General features: G+C 39.0%; 1 protein-coding gene across 2 annotated transcripts in view; it reads left to right on the plus strand.

Moving 5' to 3' along the window:
• UNC79 (unc-79 homolog, NALCN channel complex subunit) overlaps positions 1–17,778 on the plus strand; it is a 173,959-nt gene that overhangs the window by 108,492 nt on the left and 47,689 nt on the right. For both annotated transcript variants that reach the window (XM_031679353.2, XM_072963982.1), the window contains 6 exons: positions 233–382; positions 957–2,174; positions 8,260–8,367; positions 11,650–11,766; positions 14,315–14,398; positions 17,109–17,211. In XM_031679353.2, the coding sequence (XP_031535213.2) occupies positions 233–382; positions 957–2,174; positions 8,260–8,367; positions 11,650–11,766; positions 14,315–14,398; positions 17,109–17,211 (1,780 nt within the window). The remainder of the gene's footprint in view (positions 1–232; positions 383–956; positions 2,175–8,259; positions 8,368–11,649; positions 11,767–14,314; positions 14,399–17,108; positions 17,212–17,778) is intronic.

Below are 17,778 nucleotides of genomic sequence, written 5' to 3' on the forward strand. Positions count from 1 at the left end.
GCTGCCAATTGTGACATGGAAAATGAGGGGCGACCTTGTAACCAGTTGCTCTGTCCAACATATGAATAATTTGACACCTGAATGAAATACCAAGCCACGGCTAGACTTGGGCTGGTGTAGAAACTTCCCTAGACGTCATGTTCCACAATGCTTTCCCTGAAATGCTTGTGTAGATACAGCCTAAGAGAGAATAACCTCTTAAGTGTAATTTTGACTTTCTCTCCCCAATTAGAAGAAGATAGTGTTTTTGATGAATCTGATATTCATGATACACCTACTGGACCCTGCAATAAAGAGTCTCAAACTTTTTTTGCAAGATTGAAAAGGATAGGCGGCAGCAAAATGGTGAAATATCAGCCGGTTGAGATGAATGTTCAGAGAAGTATGAATTTTTTCCTCTTAGTAATTTTATGCAGAAATGTTGTACTCTACTGTTTGTTTGGGGTGAAATCTTAATTTTATTATGTTACTACACATTTTAATACTGTTGATTTTATATATATGTATGCACAACCAGTATATATATATATACACTTATATATATACGTGAATTGACAGATACATCATTAACGTCATGATTGTCTTAGAGGGCCATTGCTTGATTTGATTTGTTGCAAAATGTTTGCTTCTCTTCCACACAATTTGAATAGAGTTCCCCAGATCTGCCTCAGCCAAAAGCGATCCCCTCTCCTGTCCACAAACAAATAGAGCTGAGGAATTAACCCAAACCTGATTTTGGAAATAAGATCTGCCATTTTGGGTTCTTTCATTCCAGAGTTTTCTGGTTTTTGAAATTAGAATGAACCTTATGAAAACTTGGCCAGAAAGTGAGTTTTACCTTCTGGTGGAGCTGGGATTGTGATTATGATTTGTGCCAGTTGTATGCCCAAGTATGAGGGGGGAAAAAAGGTGAAATCTCCAAGTAAAATAGTGCTAGCTTTTTTTGTTTTAATCAGGTGAAATAGAACTGGCTGAATATAGAGAAACGGGTGCATTACAAGACAGCATTCTACACTGTGTGAGAGAAGAAAGCATTCAGAAAAAAAAGCTGCGCTCTTTAAAACAAAAATCTCTTGATATAGGGAATGCAGACTCCCTCTTGTTTACGCTAGACGAGCATCGCAGGAAGTCCTGCATAGACCGGTGTGACCTAGATAAGCCTGCTGTCCAGGCTGCTCACATCATGCAAAGACAGCATGATCATGGACGTTCTAGACAGAACTCTGCTACGAAGCCTGACAATGCTGAAATCCCTGAGAACCTGGCGATGGAAAGCTTTCAAGAAACTCGAAGGCCTGTCATACCAGAAGTCAGGTTAAACTGCATGGAGACATTTGAGGTGAAAGTTGATTCTCCAATAAAGCCTGCTCCCAAAGAGGATTTGGATCTGATAGATTTGTCCTCAGATTCAACATCTGGGCCTGAGAAACACTCCATGCTCTCAACATCGGACAGCGACTCTCTTGTGTTCGAACCTCTTCCCCCTCTCCGAATAGTAGAGAGTGATGAAGAGGAGACCATGGACCAAGGAAACGATGGTGCCTCTGGTAAAAACGCTGCTTCCTCTCCCTCCATCCCCAGCCACCCCTCTGTCCTCAGCCTAAGTACCACTCCCCTTGTGCAAGTAAGTGTGGAGGATTGTTCCAAAGACTTTTCTTCTAAGGACTCAGGAAATAACCATTCAGCAGGTGACAAGGACTCCTCTCTCATAGCCCTGGAAGACCCCACAGACTCTGAAGAACTGTCCAAGCCGGAGTTGCTGCAAGAGCTTTCCTATGGCAGCCCGCTCACGCTTAAACAGAAACGAGACCTCCTTCAGAAGTCGTTTGCTCTCCCCGACATGTCACTGGATGATAACCCCGAGCCCAGCATCGAGGAAGAGAAGTCAGATGGGCTAATACCAAGTTCAGGGGCAAAAACTGTCCTCCTCAAAGTCCCTGAAGATTCTGAGAATCCAATGGAAAGTGAGAAGCCTGACACCAGTGCTGACTCAGACGTGGAACAGAACCCCGAGAAGAAGGCAGAAGAGGAGGGAGCTGAGGGATCTGAATTTAAGATTCAGATTGTTCCCAGGCAGCGGAAGCAGAGGAAGATCGCTGTCAGTGCCATCCAGAGAGAGTACCTCGACATTTCCTTCAACATTCTAGACAAACTGGGAGATCAGAAAGACCCAGGTGAGCGCGTTTCTCTTCTTCCTCCCAGCCTCACATTCAAGTTTGTGCATCTTACTTGTTTAGGGTCTTGGCACTGGGTATGCATCAAACTTTCAATCTTATAATGTCAAGGAGTGACATTATAATTGCTTCATAATCACTCTGAACCCTTCCTGCTTACTGGAGTGGGTTGGATTCAGATGTGGTTCTGTTGGCTCTGTAAATGTTTCTGCATTGGTTGTTTCTAAACTCTACAGTCAATTTTTGATCATCTTTGGCAATAAAAGGCAATGGTTATTTCATATCAGAATATTCCAAATATCATTTTCGCTTTCCTCCAACAACAAAAGTCATTAATTAAACCCTTTTTACTTTCTTTTTTTTCCCCTACTCTATTTTAGTGAATTATGATACAGTTCAAAGGAGGAACAAGCATGAAGGGCTGAAATAAAGCAAAGAGTGCTTAGACTGATAAGAATTGACTGTGTAATCATTTAGGGTCTACAGCTGATTACATATTTCGACCAAATATCAGGAGTCCGGCAAACGTTGTGTGCCCTCAGGAACCAAAAAGAGCCCAGTTACAACCTAGCCTCTAGTCTGTGGACACCACTGATGATGACGTTGTCATAGCACAAGTATTTCCTGCCTCACATGCCATTTCTTATATTTCCCTGGAGGCACTGTTTCTAAGAAAGATTAGCTTGAAAAAGTGACAAGCCAATAAGTCCACCTCATCCTAAAACACAGTCTTCTGCTATATTATTGTTACACTGATCAGAATGTTTCCTCGTCTCTCAGCTCATATCTTAAAAAAGAATGTGAATCTTCAGGGAAAAAAAATGGGATTGGTCAGGGATGATTATTTCAGTAGATTCATAGACGACAGTTGATGGAGGAACAGAACAGAAAGGACTAAATAAAATAAAGCAAAGGGTGCTTGGAATGATTAAGAATTGACTGTGTAATCATTTGGGGTCTACAGCTGCTTCTTGAGGATCTCTAGTATAACCTCTCATTTTCTGTGAGAGGATACTGACACCCTGAGGGGGTGATGTGCCTCGCCTCAGGTCAGACAGCCAGGCGGGAGCAGTCCTGGTATCACTTCTCCCCCTACTCCACAACAGGAGCAGCTCCTAAGAGGACAGCCTCAGCTCTTTTGTTTGCCCTGGGCATTTCCTGAGGTATCCGGCTGTTCTCTACCTCACAGGACAGAGCTCTGTATCTCAAAGGTGCTCTGTAAAAATCTGTTGAATGAACATTAATTTATTTGGAAAAGGTCATCCTCCAGCCAGGCAGAGGGAAGAAAAAGATCCTGGTAATAACAAGAAAGTTTGAGAAGTTTTCTAGGGAAAAGTGGGACACCTTTTTATTATTTGGAGCCAAGAAAATTTTTGAAAAATGATGGAGGAAAGCATTGACCTAGAAACTACAGAGATCTATAGATGCGTATATAAGAAACTATATGAGGTCTATAGGGTGGCTATATATGATACATAGTTTTTAGTATGTGTGTCTAGTGTGTCTGTGTGTTGCCTTCTTTATTCATCCTTATGTCAGATTGTTCCCCTGGCTACTAGGGAGGAGACTGGTTTTATATTAATGTATTTGTTACCAGAATGAAAAGGAAGGTATCTGACAATTATGAGGACATGTATTTTAAAATCTTTATAATACATGTTATGCTGTCGTAATAATTTTATATCTGTACAGTGTCCTGCCACAGACATACAGATCTACCCTTCCTTGCTGGCTGTTGGAAGGAGGCCCACGTGCTCAGAGTAAGGCTTCCCTAGACCTTCTTGCCTCTGTCAGTTGGAGTCAAGGGAGGCCCAGACATCTGCACTTCCTAATCCTTCCAAACTCACAGCCTTGCCACTGCTCATTGCCTTGTGTCTACCAGGTCTAATGGCATTGTGTACTTTCCTTCTGTTCATGTCAGTCCCTGCAAGAAGCGCCAGATCACTCTTCATCTCCCTCACTCTAATTTCCATAAGGCCTTGCACATCTCCTGTCCAAAACCTTTCTTCCACTTTATTCAAACGCCTGAAACTTTTCCTTGGTCAGAAATTCATGGTCCTTCATGGAACATTGTATGCTCTCTCCTCTGACTGTTTCCTTTACCTTCTTAGTCTAATGGAAACCCAGCTCTTCCCCGAGGACACTGTGTCCCTGGGCTAGGGCTGGGGTGTGGGCATCTTCCTGGCCCATCATTGCCGCCTTCAGCCTGTTCCCACCTTGCCTCTAAACACACCCAGCTCTGAATCTCATGTTGCTTATCTCTAACTTCCTCATTTATTGACAGTTTTGATTCCTGGTTCTTTTTACTCTTTCCTAAATTATTTCTGCTTTTAATTCTTACTGATTTCAATATTAGTAGAGAGGACTTTTCTGACACTCTGGCTTCCTTGAATTCATCTTCTCCAGAGACTTTTTGTTAAATCTTCCACCCTAGCTCAGTTACTCATTCCCATGATCATATCACAGACCTTGTTGTTATCAATAACTGCAACCTTTCCATGATGTCAGTCCATGTCTCCCCTTCTCTGATGACCATTTCTTCTCCCCCTCGATAGCACTGTATTGATCTTGTTGCCTTCAATATCCCTCCCCTACTTGATGTCTTCCCTTCTTTTCCTTACTCAAGTCAATCATTATAATTGATTGCCTACATCACCCTTGACCTTTGCTTTTTCAGATTTGCATGGCTAAACACAACTATCATCAAATTTACCTTTCCATCTACCAACACCTGTACCTATGAGATGAATGTGACTGGAGAAAAACACATAACAGTACTGACTGGTCTTATTCTAAATTCATGACCGTGGACCTCAGCTGGGTCCTCACCTGCCAATCTTACCATATTTCCCTGGTCCATTCACATTTCCATTCTCCTAAGTGACTATTTCATAGCTACTTTTCTTTCCAACCTTCCAATGAAAAAACTTCCTATTTGACATAATCAGAATTCCACATCCCCCGACCCCGTCATCTGCCTCCCTTCCTTTGTCTGCAGTTGTACACCTGGCTTTCTTGGCTAGGGCTACAAGTAAGCTGTGTTCCTATCTGAAGCCAGCCTTTCCACATGTGGATATGATTCCATTTCTCTTACTTAAGGGTGTAAGACCCAGAAGTTCTCCCCTTTTGCTCCTCTCGTAGTTGTTTTCTTTCTAATGTATCTTTGGCTTGAGCATGCCATCATCATCATTAAGAAAAGCCTTCAGGCATCTAATTGTCCCACCAAAAGTGATCAGATGGAAAAGGGGCAGGTAACAGGTACCTATTGCTGGAATAATACTGTGTAACAAATAAGCGTAAAAATCTCAGCAGCATACAACGATAAGCATTTATTTAACTCAAAGTTTGTAATTTATCTGCAGATCAGCTAATCTAGGCTGGGCTGGGTGGCCAGCCTCATCCTGGGACTAAGGAAGCCTGGAAATATTTCTCCTATGGTGGTGAAAGAGGAACAGGAGAGCAAGCCCAATTGCACAGGAGCTTTTCAAGCCTTTGGTCATGCTATGCCTGCAAATATTCCATGAGCCAAAGCAAATCACCCGCTAAACTCAAAGTCAAGAGGAGAAATACACTCTCCTTCTTTAGTGGGAGGAACTTTTAAGTCACATTCTACCTTCTACCCTTAATTGCCTTTGTATTTCCCTAGCACAGTAGCCAGAGTGATCCTTTAAAATATGAGATTATACCATTACTCTGCTTAAAACCCTCTATTGGCTCCCATTTCTTAACTAGTAAAAGCTAAAGTCCTTTAAATTCCTGAAATGCTTTCCCATGGTCCTGATTCCCACTAGTTCTCTGGCTACATTTTGCACAGTTCTCTCCACCTTTCTTCTATTCAGCCACAGTGGCCTTCTGCCATTTCTTGAACACTCCTTACATTTTCCTACCTTAGGGCCTCTACCAGCTGGTCCGTCAGCCTGAAACTGTCTTCCCCCGTTATCTGCCTAGCTCACTTTCTCATTTCTTTAAATTCTCTGATCAGACATCAATTTTCCAATGAGGCCTGGACCAAACCCCACCCTTCCATCCCACCTGGCTTCTTAGAATCACTTTCTCTTCTGTTTCTCTTCTACAAAGAATTACTCTACTAACATACAATAATTTATTTACTCTTGTTTATGTTAATTATTGTTTGTTGGTCCTCATTAAAATGAAAGTTCCTAAATGCAAGGAATTTTCTCTGGTTTGTTCTCTGATTGTATTCCATGTGCCTAGTAGATTGTTGGCAAATATTTAAGGAATGAATGAATCAATAATACGACATTTTCTTCACATCAGTATAAAAAATTGAATAGAAAAAATTTCTGTATAGCTCAATTCAAGTATTTGTTGTCTTAAACGATATACAAATGGAAGGTTTCATAAAATTATTTAGGACTGAGCAAAAATTGCCTGGCTTAAAGAATCTTGTACGTTAATGATTATTAATAACTGTCTTATAGTAATGACATTTCTTTAAAATTAAACATACCAAGGATTTTAATAAGCAAATCCAAACTCTAAAAGTCTCAATAATCTTTCAAAGAACTCTTCAAAGTTAGTTTTAAGCTTTCTTTTTCTACATTATTGATGGGATTATTAAGCCATAGTAGCAGCAAACATAAAACAGAGGCAGATAAGGGTAAGAGAAGTAATTGTGCATATTTTTAACTAGTGGTTTGGGGAAAATGCCTAAGAGAAAAAAATAATTTAGTGTGTAATATCTTAATGACTAAGATAAGTTAAAATGAGTAGTTATTTTATGCTTTATTAGGAGAGTTTAGGAAATATTCTAACAGTTATATATTTTTTGTTATCAAGAAATTATTAATCTGGCAGCCATAACTATTCAGAAAGACCTCTGAGAATCTGAGAATCAAAAACAGATGTTGCAGGATTGATGCTTAAAAGCTTTTCTCCCAGGCCCTCACCTAGGATCTATTTTACTCTTATTTCTGACAGTTTAGTAAGTTTAGTGATCACCAATGATAGAATAGCATCTGTATACTTACATTGTATATATGTACGAATGTATGGTGACTTGCTCTGTGGCAAGGAGAAGCAATTGATAACATGAAAAGGAGCAGACGGAAATACGAAGCTTAAGAACTAGAGGCCGTTTAGGGTGGGCATGTTATAATCATGGAAGCCCACAGTGGTAATTCCAGGTCGCTCAATGGGTTCAGTATAGAGCACTGAGTACGATGGCAGGGAGGTCTGTAAAGAGTTTTAGGGGTTTGCCATGATAAACCATTAAATTTTTCAAAGAGCTTTAAAAGGTAGTCTTTACCTAGGATAATGCGGGGCAGCTTGTTTCCCATTATTGATAGATTAATAAGACAATATATGCAGAAAATATTTCACCTTAGATACATTTGTAGAAGTTGAAGCAAATGATACAGTCTGTTTCTTGCTCAACTAATAAAACAGAAAGTCTTAGTTATTAGTATGTAATTATTCCAGGTTAGATACAGTCCCTGCTCTTAAATTTACTTATGATTTAACTGAGGTTATAGACAAATAAATAGACCGTTACATTATAGTGTGTTAATTTTGGTAAAAGTTAAGACAGGGTGCTCTGGGATTACATAAGAGGGTCACGCGATCCAGTTTTTTGTTTAAATTTGGGGGTGTGGGTCCTGGATGCCTTTCTGGAAGACGAATTGTATATATAATTTGTCATGTAAATGATGAGTAGGAAGTTGCCAGACAAAGATGGATTGGTGGGGTGATATAGGTGGGTCAACTGTAAGTGTCTTTAAGTATGAGATGAAAAGAAATTCTGTTCTGAAAAGGTGCAAGGACATGCGACGTGAGCATGCCGAGCTCTAGCATCGCAACCATGCTATCATTAGTGTCTGAGAGGCGCAGCTACACATGCAGAGTATAATGTGGAAGCAGCTTTTTGTGGAACTTTGAAACCAATGTGTGTGCAGTTGCATTAAAGAAATTAGTAGGTAGAAACCAATGTGTATGCAGTTCCATTAAAGAAAGTGTATAATGATTTGAATGGGAGTACTGGGCAAGAGAGGAAAATATATGGAAAAGGTTCTTGAACTTGCTTTTAATCGATGTCCTGAGTTTTAAATAATATTTCCACTTGTAGATCCCACTACTAAAGGACTTTCGACGTTGGAAATGCCACGGGAATCCTCATCTGCCCCTACGTTAGAAGCAGGTGTGCCAGAAACAAGTAGCCATTCCTCAATATCAAGTAAGATACCCTTTGGTGATCATGTCACCTGTTCATTGATTGTGGAACGTTACCTGCTGCATTGTTTTCAATTTTCACACTCTTGATATTGTTTTCTTCTTTTTTTCACGTTGTGTTAACTACCTAGGTGATACTATGTTGTATGTTCTCAGAGACCCTGAGGCATAGGCCCATTTTTGTCAGCATCTCAAGTATTTGATAAATCGGTATGGTTACTGATAGGCCAAGAATCTTATTAATTTGTTAAGGAATAATCACTGTATTTCATAATTCAATAAAATAAGAATTATATACAACTAGCCTAAACTCAACATGGAACTGATTTTGGGATAAGTGAAAAACACTGTGACAGAATTTTACATGAAACACCTTTGTTTAATTTGAATCACCTCCATCATTAACAAAGTTTTTATCTGGGTTATCATCAAATAAATGTATCAAATATATCATGATCCCAAAGGCATGATTGAATCTAGCCCCTTTAGATGAGAAAATTACAATGGCATGAAATTTTACTGAATGTCCAGGAGGCAGCTGTTTTGAAACTGCCTTCTGTTATTGGGTTTCAGATTTTGCCCATGAGGAGCATGAGTTCCATGGAGGTGAAAATAAGGGTGTCCACCTGGCTCAATGGAGTCAATTAAGCGACTTTAGCTTGGGAAATTCTAAGCAGGAATCAGAAATATAAACAGAGGTGCAGCTTCTGCAGACCATTGTCATATGTGCTGGTATATTTTGTGTTCAATGTGGACGCTGCCTCAAGAGCTAGTGAATTTTCATTTGACCATCTTTTGTAATGAAGATGATCCTGAAAACCAGATAAAGATCTTAAATGGTGGACTGGTAGTATGGAACAGCATCATCATCTTCATCATTCATTTATTCATGCATTTATTCATTCAGCAACTATTTATTACATATCTGCTGGGTGCCGGGCACTGTGCTTGGCACTGGGGATCAAAGGTGAATAAAAAAGACACCCCTTGTTCTGTAGGCATTTATAGACATAATAGTGATAGTATCTACCAAGTGTTTGACACTTACCATGTTCCAGGCACAGTGATAAATGGTTTATACATATTGTTATCTTATTAAATCCTCAACTTCGCATTACACAGCAGATATTATTGACCTAGTCTTATAGATTAGGAAACAGGTTCAGAGAGGCTGAGTGACCTGCCTAAAGTCACACAGCCATTAAGCAATAGAGACAGCAATTGATGCTAGGTCTGTTTGACTTTCAAGCCCATGATTTTTTTTAGTATACCATACTGCCTTAGAATAATCCACATTCAGTTACAATAGCAATTATAGAAATTCTAAGAAAATATTTCCAAGTAACAGTTACTTGCCCTTTTGGTAGCAAAGAAGAATGGCTGGTTCTGTATCTAATTGTTCTTCTTTTATTGCAAAAAAATCTGTTTTACAACATGATAAAATGCCCACTTTTAAGTCCACATACCAAAATCACGAAAGTGTACCTTCTCCTATTAATACGCATGAGTCTTTTAAAAAAAAAGATAATAATTATAGTTAGAATTCCAAGTTGGGTATAATTTGAGATAGGATGACTTCATTGCTAGTTAAATGTATCATAAAATAAATGTATCAAGTGAATCAAGGTCTCAGTGTCATGACTGAATTTGTATTTAGCATAGTGCATCATTAGATTTCCACCTCCCTCCTCCTCTCCATTAAAAGCATGTATTGAATAGCTCTTGATGGTGTGTTCTTGGAGGCATAACACCAGGTGCTTTACACACTGAGCTAAACACTAAGGGTTTTTACTCTCAAGGAATTCTTCTATCTTTAAAACCAATTGAGAGATTATTCGATCACCAAAGATTTTAAATCCTTTTTTTGATTTTGTCTGATAGATGCTGCAAATTTTAAATTTGTTATCTTCTAAAAGATTTCTGCTTTTGAATTTTACTTGAAATTTGTTAAATTTGCTGAAAATTTTATGGTTTTGAATTTTACCTGAAGCTGCACTTTCATGTGAACCATAAAATTATAAAATTTACCAATCAGCCACAAGAATCAGATTCTTCTTATTAGTTTGCATAGTCATTTCCATGAATTCAGTTAACATGGACTCCAAGACACAAGAATTCCTATCATACCCCTCTCTTTTGCTCTGATTGTTTTGTAGTGGAACATGCCATGACCACCATGAATCAAACAGCATGCTAATTTCCATTAAAAATAATGTTTTAATTGATTTTACATCACATCAAATTGCTGCCTTGGTACCATGATTGCAAAGCCTGTATGTAACATTTAAGGCTTTCTAGGGCCATTCAGACATCTCTGTTTGTACCATCCCCTTCTAGACTATTTTAGAGCTTCAGTTTCTGAAATTGTCCTTGTAAGAGAGTGAATAACCACAAGTTTTCAAATATCCAGTTGTTTGGGATCATGTAGAAAAGGCCTGTCAGCGATGCTCTTCCGTCCTCTCTGGGCTGGTGGCGGGAATTGGTGGGACCACTCAGAGGCAGATTGCTTTCTCACTATTGACAGAAGTGCTTTTTATTGTTTTTCGGGTTTGGAAATGCTTGTAATTTGACATATCAATTGTGGGATATTTGTCAGTGCCTAACTGCAAGATTAAAATGTTACCACTAATTTTTTAAAGACAAAGATGTGTACTAGAATATACCTGTGGAATGTTATTCACATTTTCAAACAGTAGCAGAGGCTCACATAGAGATTGAAAACCGCATTGACTTCGGAGTCAGCATGTTTTGGTTTTACGACCACGTCATCTGCTGGTTGGTTCCAAGTAACATAATTTCATTTGCTTCAGTTTCTCTCTAAAAATTGGGGTTGATATGTGTCATCCTACTCCAAAATAAATATGTACATACACAGACACGCACACATGCATGGGTCCTCAGAGGGTTATAATGGAGACCGAAAAAATATATGCACAAGCTCTATTAAAGAAAGTTAAGCTTTCTTTATCTATCTTGAATCCTTTTTGGAATAAGACAGAGTACACAAATTAAACAGTAAATAAAAATGTCTTGTTGTTGTAACTGGGGTAACTACTTACAGGCTACAGATAAGTGCTCACAGGCACTGTTTCTTTATTGAGTGAAGAAAGGTACCAGAAATAGCATAGTGCCTTAGTCTTTCATCCGGACAGGAGCATACAGCTTACTAAACAATTATTAATAGCCAATGAAAGTTCAATTAAGAGTCTATATGGATGTGTAGAGCCTTTGTGTGCTGTGCAAATTTATTCCCCCTAGTAATCATCTCCTAATTTCCTCCATATAGCTCAGTATAGGCAGATGAAAAGGGGATCCCTGGGAGCTCTGACAATGAGCCAGTTAATGAAGCGACAGCTGGAACATCAGTCTAGCGCCCCCCATAACATCAGCAACTGGGACACTGGTGGGTCAAGCTTTTTCTTCTTGTTTTACCTCTCAGATTAGCTAATGCCCCTTTCTCTGTGTCCCCTCTGCTTCCTTGTTAAGGAATAGATTTTCTCTTGTATTCTGTGGTTCAAACAATTTTTTAAAAGCCTAAAGTAACTAGTAAGTCTATTTAAGCTTTCCACGTGCTCTGGAGCCACTTCTTTTTCCATCTAGGCTGGTCCAATTCTTTTTTTTTTTTCTCTCTAAGACCCAGATTCCAGATGTTAGGTTATCTATTTGGGGATTAAATGATGTAAATGCATAAAGGAGGGACTGGAACTATGATTTCATGATGCAAATTAAAAAACAAAACTAAACACCGGATTATCAATATTCTCTGTTTTATAAACTATGAAGTACCAAAAATAAGGGACTATTATTAGTAATAATAACAGTAATAACAAATGTCAGCTTAGTGACGTCGTGATCTGCCGGTAGGTTTGGGAATATGAGTTCTGTGTTTTAGTCAGCAGGGTCACCAGGTTGCAGCCGCACACCCTCATGCTCATACGATGGAACTGCATCTAACCTCAATTTTAAAGTAAGAATCGACTGCCATGACATGTCTATTTTAAACATGATCACTCTGCATTTTCTAAACCTTGTTACCACGTTGTGCACATGTACTACTTTCTGAAGCCAGTAGTACTGCCGCAATTCTGCTCTTTTGAGTGCCTGCCTTTCCTTTTTTTCTTTTTTAATTAAATGGGTCATTTGTGTTACAAGATTATACACGTGAAAGCCTTTTGCAAGATGCGTGAACTATGAAAATGTCAGAGTTTATTACTGTGAGATGCTCTGGGGGCCAACACTTGGTTAAGACTGTTTTCAAATCTTGGTTAGTACTTTATGGCTACAGTTATATGAAATTATTTTAGTAGCCTTCCTTATGACCAGGAATTATAATGTCCACAAAACCAAAATATTGAGATACTGTTAATTTTTCATAACCGTGATATTTACATCTATTTCATCTTATTTCCCCCCACTGTTCTTAAAAAAAAGGGAGCTAGTCTAGATAACTATATCCCACATACCATGTCCAATCCTACATTTAGTCGATACTTTCAACTCTCTTGGCCTTTATAAAGGTTCTTAACATTTTAAAGGTTTAATGTTTTACCTTCCTTTTAGTGATAAGTGATACTGAATAATGAAATGGCCAATAGCCAATAGGCAAGAGAGACCGGGAGAAAGATCTTGGATAACCAGCCTTGAGAGTTTACTGGGTTTGGGTGAAGCATTTTTGTTCACAGCAAAGAGGACTTTGTTTCTTTACTGAAATGATGCTATGTACAGAACCAAAAACAGAAGCTTTTGCTAGGTTTGTTCTCTGATAATTAAACGCCCATCTTTTGTTAATTTGGCCTGGGGGCTCTGCAGATTATTTTTCCACAGCCTAAGCTAACCATTTTGGATTCTGACTACAATTGCAACCTAGTTTGATTGACTCTGTAGAGTTGTAAAAATAGATCTCATTTTCGAATGCAAATTTTAATCTAAAGAAATCTACATGATGCCAAATAACCCATTTAACTGAGTTTTTCACTTTTCAACCAAACCTCAGCCTTGTTCATGTCACTCTGGTTTCTCATTTAATACTTGCCATTTACATGCTGTCTGAATTTTTTTCTTCTGAGTTTTCCCAGGCTTGTTTTCCATCCTCCAAGTTGCTTCTCTAGTCACCAAGTCCTACTAGAGCTTCATCTTAATATTCTTGTTCTTATTAGTGCCATAAAAAGTTCTCCCCAAATTCAAGGCCAGAGGAGAGTCGATGAATGTGTAGTTTAATGTTAGGTGGCATGTCACTTTATACCACATCTGTTGACTCAGTAACTCACTAGTCTCCAAAAGAACAAATCTGGTCATGTAGACACAACGACAAAGGCAGCCTAAAGCATAGGTCATGATCAACTCATCTCAGCATGCACCTGCTCGCTCACCAAATACCTGCCTCTTCTCCACCCATGCACATCTAATGCTTCTTTGCCTCATCTTTCATAGGAAATAAATGTTCCTGAAGCACTCCTCCTCCATTTCTGCCCCTGTCCCCGTATTCCTGTTTCTCAGCCCTCAGTCAAATGCCTGTCATTTCCTTGCTACCAGTTCCATGTGTTTTCTGTATGATCTATCTGGCCATTGCCCCAAATGATCACTTATGCATTTACTGATTTGCATAAAACATTTCTTTCCTGGCTGTGACATTAGCCTTTCATTTTTTTCATTTCATATCAAGAGATATGGGATTTGAGCTTTCTGAGGGGGGGATTAGAGAATCTGGACTTCGGGGGAATGGTTTTAGATGCTCTCCTGCTTTCAGTTGCATTTCATATACCTGAATGGCAGGTTTGTAGTGAAACCCCAAGCAACTCTACCCTAAAATCTAGGATGCTTCCTGTAAAGGTTAATAATCAGCAATAACAGTCACCAAAAACATCCCAAAGAGATTATTGGTTAAATTCTTTGTATTGTGAATTGTACACGATTGACCACATTGAAGGCTGAAATGCTCTGTTTATCCACAGAACAGATACAGCCGGGGAAACGCCAGTGTAATGTGCCAGTGTGCCTAAACCCTGACCTGGAGGGACAGCCGTTGAGAATGAGAGGTGAGAACCCCAGACTGTAAGAGTGAAGGAATCCAAATATGTCAATCATCTAGTCACCCAGCAGGTGCTGAAATCTCTTCTTCAGCAGCTGCATGAGGTGGATTCAACCTTTGCTCAGACACCTCCAGGAACTGTGAATGTATGACATCTCATCTTTGAAAATAACTGTCAAAAATTTCTTCCTTATGGTGAATTTTTAACCCTTGGAGCCACATAAAGCAAGTCTAGATTCTCTCACGTAATTTTTTAAACATTTGGAAAATGCCACCCATTGCTTACTTCCTCAGTCTTTTCTAGACCACACATTCCTGGGTCCTTTGGTATTCCCCCTGAGACATATCAGTTTTCCATATCATCCTGTACCTACTCTAAACATGGTCCAGTTTATCTGTGTTCCTTCTGGATTATTGAGATCATAGATGAATAGCTTCCTTTCAGCTACCTGAAGTTGAACAAAATATACACTTCACTTTATGCTGATCATAGGAGCAAGCTGAGAATAAATCTGTGCTAAGGTCATCAGAATATGTATTTTCAAAATTCATCTTATGGCTAGCTGATCATTACTTTTGTTCTTGTTTTCATTTAGAAAGCAGCTTAACTCGTCATTTGTAAAAACCCCAAAATGAATTGTGACCACATCTCTTAGCTAGTCTTGTAAATTAAGCAGACTTATTATTCTAGACCCTATCGCTTCTAATCTCTCTTAGGAATGAGGAGATATTTACCTCCAGCTTTTGCTAACATTTATTTGGCAATGAGCAGCAGTTTTAGCCCCTATATACAATGAGATGAGACTCTTCTCATTTACTGGCCGAGGGAAAGCTTTTATGAGCAGAAGTCAGAAAACAAACTCTGGTGCTTGTCTGTGACCTAGTGACTCAGGCAGCAGAAGCAAAAATGGAAGGAAATGATGGGAACATGATGTACATAGTAGTAATTGGTGAGAATCTTCTGAAAGCCTTGACTCAGAGTTGTTGGTTTTTAAAAAAATCAGTTTCTTATGTTTCAAGTAAGACTGTACATATATATATATGTGTGTGTGTGTGTGTGTGTGTGTGTATCTCACCATGTATCTTATGGGCTGAATTTTTTTCACTTAGCACAGGAATTTTGGCATCTGGTAGACGTGGTGTGTTAAGAAATGTGAAGTATTGGATTTAAACTTTCTGTGTTTTGGTTTCTTGAAGCAATGTCATGTTGTTTACTTTACTATTTAATAATCAATCATGCTGGCTTTTATCTTGGCCCAGTTCTTGCATTTTCTGTTATCAATTGATTCATACTTTTGCTTGTCATAAATATGCTGCTTCCATTTAAAGCACCATTTTTATGAAACAACTGGAGATCTTTGTTAATGATACACTTGGGTACACTTCAGAAAGAGTGTTATCACAGATACAGCTGATAAATACAGTAGTAAAATTTGTATTCCCATCTGGAATCTTTGGAAGTGACGTAAGATATTTTCAGATAATTTTCTTTGTCACTTGGGTCTGAAGGTCTCCTTATAAATAGGTTCTGTAGCTTTTGATCAGACAGGGGAGTCTGTATAGTGTGGAAGCATCTTCACTCTCCCAAGGCTTCATTCAATACCATTTTTTTCTCCCTCAGATTGAAACACATTGCCCACTTGGCTAGATTTCTAAAATTTTTACATTGATTATTTTAGAAACCAATTCTCTGACTCATTTTGTTTCCCCTATTTAAGGAAAGATCATGCAGCTTTGTTTTGTTTTTCAGCACAAAGCTACCAATTCCTTGATAAAAAACAGATTCTTTAATGACCATTGGGTTTTTCTGGCTTCTGGATTCTGGTTTTTCTGGCTTCCTGTTTGAAGAAATCAAAGTCTCAGTTATTGCTTTGTAGAACATGGCATTATTCTGAATTGTCACTTTGAGTTTCTTCTTGGAATGTCTTATTTCCATAATTCCTGGAGAATCTGTTCAGCACTGGTGGTTTTCTTAATGGAGAACAGTCTCCTGGATCTCCAGAATTACTCATCACTAGAGCACTAGATTCCTGCCTCAGATTTCTTTGACGTCATCAAAACCCAAAGTTTTAAACTCTGTGATATTGATTGACTGAAGTCGCTGGTTGGTTCATTCAAAATGCTTCATTTTTCATTCATGAAGGCTTCAGTTTGAAAAATGAAGTCTTTTGCTTTGCAGCTTATGGTATTAATTTCCCAAGTAGAAAACTGCCCTGATGTTTCTTAGCTCAAACTTCTCCCCTTGCTTAGGTACGTAGAGAGCTGGGATCTTATTCCTTTTCCATATTAGCAGCGCTTTAGTGCTGGCGTGCATTGGTGATTTTAGAAATACAGTATTATATGAGCCGCTTCCCTCTGCACCCAGCCACTGAAGATTGTAACTCACTTAAGGGTACTCTTGGATAGAGTCCCTCTACCTTCTTTTCTTCTCTCTTAGTGCCCTGCTGGCACGTCTGAACTCTCCCTGATTTTTTTCAAAGTCAGGAAGCAAAGGAAACCATAGGAGTTTAGCTCTTAAAATGACACAAGCAGAAACACATCACAGTCTTTTCTTGAACTCATTTCACTCTTGATGGTTTTTCACAATGCACTGGGGCTGTCTCCGTCACATCCCTGTGAATGTGCTCTCTGGTGGATTTATAAGAGGAGAACGGGGCTTTTCCTGGCCCCCAGATACAGATATTTATTCACCAGTTGTCTCTCTGCTGCTTACCCAGGCGCCACTAAATCCAGCCTGCTGTCAGCACCCAGCATCGTGAGTATGTTTGTGCCAGCGCCCGAAGAATTCACAGACGAGCAGCCGACGGTGATGACAGACAAGTAAGCACATGGTTGTTTTCTTCACTGCATTTGCAGAATTTGAGAGTTTGCTCACCATGGTTGTGGAAAAATGTCAGAGGAAGCATGCTATGCTTTTAAGTCATAATTTGTTCTTCAAATGGTTGTAGCCATAGGTGTTGGTGTGCATTTGTTATTTTAGAGGTGAAGTATTGTATAGGCAATTTCTGTTTATGCCAAGGCATTTCTCTTTTTTAATTTGGATGACTGCAAATAGTGTCTACTACTGATTATTCCTAGCAATAATTTCACACAAATAAAATCCCTCAAGCAGAAGCTTCAGATTGTTAAGGTGGGACTAAATTGAAGACTTGATTCTTAGTCCCATCCTGCCAGCAGAATCCATTCTCGGAATGTCGAATTGGTTATGTTGCCTTCAGGATTGTCAGCCTTCAATATCCCCAGATTTCTTGTGGAGTAAAGTCCAAATTCTTGAACTTATTATAAAAGGCCCTTTTGATTATGAAGGTATATGGATTTACCACTCCTAACCAGGAGCTTCTTCCCTGGCCCCCTCATCTTCTCCAGAGCATGCCTGATATGTTTTCT

The sequence above is a fragment of the Vicugna pacos genome, chromosome 6 (genome assembly GCF_048564905.1).
Source record: "Vicugna pacos chromosome 6, VicPac4, whole genome shotgun sequence".
In the NCBI taxonomy this organism is placed as follows: Eukaryota; Metazoa; Chordata; class Mammalia; order Artiodactyla; family Camelidae; genus Vicugna; species Vicugna pacos.